The sequence below is a fragment of the Penaeus vannamei genome, chromosome 14 (assembly GCF_042767895.1).
Source record: "Penaeus vannamei isolate JL-2024 chromosome 14, ASM4276789v1, whole genome shotgun sequence".
Lineage (NCBI taxonomy): Eukaryota > Metazoa > Arthropoda > Malacostraca > Decapoda > Penaeidae > Penaeus > Penaeus vannamei.
In genome coordinates, this window is record NC_091562.1 from 5,959,940 (window position 1) to 5,962,439 (window position 2,500).

At 34.2% G+C, this 2,500-nt stretch overlaps 1 protein-coding gene across 1 annotated transcript in view; it reads right to left on the bottom strand.

Annotated features, from left to right (window-relative positions):
• Positions 1–2,500, bottom strand: part of LOC113805149 (uncharacterized) — a 5,761-nt gene that overhangs the window by 2,918 nt on the left and 343 nt on the right. Inside the window, exons 3-5 of the mRNA XM_070129672.1 lie at positions 1,899–2,124; positions 1,190–1,396; positions 1–267 (exon numbers count right to left, since the gene is read on the bottom strand). The exon at positions 1–267 is cut by the window's left edge and continues 2,918 nt beyond it. Of these exons, the coding sequence (XP_069985773.1) occupies positions 1–267; positions 1,190–1,396; positions 1,899–2,084 (660 nt within the window). The 5' untranslated portion in view covers positions 2,085–2,124. The remainder of the gene's footprint in view (positions 268–1,189; positions 1,397–1,898; positions 2,125–2,500) is intronic.

A 2,500-nucleotide genomic window follows, 5' to 3' on the forward strand; every position in this document is an offset into this window, starting at 1 on the left:
CGTGTAGGAATCAAAGTTCTGATCTGCGTAAGCCTCATCATACTGTGGCTGTCCGAAATCTTCAAGGGCCCCTGAGCTGTTGGAGCACTTGATGAACATATAGCCAAAATAATTCTCTTTTTGTATCTCAGATATAACAGCATTTTGCAATTCATTGATGCTGACTGACTTCCATGTTGTGTCTGCTTCCTCTTCATTAAATGTGCCAATGTAATGTCTAAGATCTTTACACTGCAGAGGTGACTGGCATAATATTTGATCTTCAACCTGAAAGTCAAAAGGTAAGTTATTTTAAAAACAAAATGCTACTTTTTCTTGTTGATTATATTCAAGGCTCACTGTAAGTCCATTAAAAATAAACAGTTCATCATGAAATGAGTGATGCTAATAATTATGCTCAAAAGTAATGTAAAGATTTTTCAAAACAAACTTTATTTCAATTCATCAGACACTTGGTCCTGTCTAATGGGGAAAACCATATATTCACTTATTTCTACATTACAGTAAAAGGTGTAAACCTGGATTGGATTCTCATTTTCCAATAAAAAAAAAAATATATGAAAATGAAACATTTCACAAAAAGACAGTCACAGGACACCGAATATAACATCTCCAATACCGGCTTTTCTGCCCCCAAAATGAAAGTTGATATTTTCCTAAGCAAAACTAATACTTTCCATTTAATTATATGGTTTATCTAAACACAATATCATGAACTAAAATTATATGCTGAATAGTTTCTAAATACCATGGGTATGTTATCCTACACTGAGAAAATGTGATGCCGACTTAATTACCAAGTGACTGATTTCTTCCACTAGCCATCACAGATTATGGAGTTAAAGATAAATATAACTAATCACTGTTACACCTAAAATTAATGAGACCAACAGCATGATTAAAATAAATTATAAAATGGATGGTCTCTGGATACCATCAAGGTACCAACAAGTCCAAGTGGAAGAAATTTTGAGGTTCTTATAACAGAGTAGTGCATGAGCCATGTAGCAAGAAAAGCCACACCTGCCGGCAAACTGCTTAATTTAGTAGCACCGAAATAACACCGTGTTTCTGATGTCACAATAAGCTAGTGCCTGAGCAGGAACTGCCCTTCATCTTTAATCCCTTGCCAAAATAGTGCCATGGGGTCTAATACTGAAGGAAGAAAGTATACCTCATATTTACTTACCAATCTACAAAATGTTATACTGGATTGTTCTTTGCAGCTCTGAGGCTTATTACTGAAGAACAAAGCTTGAGTGAGAGAGCAGAGGCCCCTCGGAGCAGGTAGATGGTGGCAAGCCTGAGGGTTAGAGCCGTGATGATGGTCCTCTGAACCCAGCTCTGTGTTGATGCACGTTGGAACTTCAACCTCTTCATTCAGGCTTGTTAGTGACTGTAATTAGATTTTAATAGGTTTGTAGTGTGTTCCTTTTTTAGAAAAACATGGTAATGCTCTTACTCACACTTGAAAAAAAATTATGCAGGAATTTCAGTATGGCATACAGTTTGATTGATCAATATTCCCTTTGACTTCATATGCAAAGATGGAATTACTGTAATCAATAAAATAAAACTTAATATATGAATTTTGGTGATAGGTTTTATGTTACTTTTATAAAAGCTGTGTGTTCTCTTATCTTGCTTTGTGAACTCACTCACTCTTATTTTTTCCTTATTAATATCTGTCACAAAGAACTCTGTTCACAATAATTCAGAAATAAATATAATCACATCTTATGAAAATAAAATGGTATAGTTTCAGTGTATGATATAACACCATGTTTCTGAAACACTTTTTATCTCTGGCATTTCTTGTGAAAATTAAAAATAATAACAATAAATAACAGAATAATGCGGAGATCAACTAATCATGTCAATGTTAAAGCTAAACTTACATTCATAATGTGAACATTTGAAAGCCTGGGAGGCTGATCCAGCTGCAGAGCTCGCAGCAGCTGTGACATCAAGAGCATGAAGGAGAGCAGAACTGAGACCAGAATCGTCTTCTTTCCTGGCTGTATTCTGCGAGGTCTGATTGTCGTGGGCAAGATAGAGTAGAAGTCGCCTGCATCATGAATCATTGTTGTGTTGTGATAGTCTTCTATACTTTTGCAGTATATCCTGTAAAGAGAAGAAAAGGACGATTTCTTTTAAACTGTAGTGACATCATGTATATCTGAATGACATTTCAAGCTTTCCATACCTTGCAAATTATTCTAAGAAAAGAAAGGAATTTATCTTGAATACTGTCATTTACACATAACAATGACATTTTAATGATTTAACTGTACCATGATATTCATGTGAAAGACATTTTATTATTCCAATACAACGCATATTACTTTCATACTCACAAAAAAAATCTGTTACTTATGCATCCTAGAGTTATTTTATACATGACCTCTATAAAAGCTTGTGAGAGAAAAATACCGTCTACAAGAAATACTTTGATGAATAATGTTACTGACAATTAATCTTTAAAATATACTAAGCAATT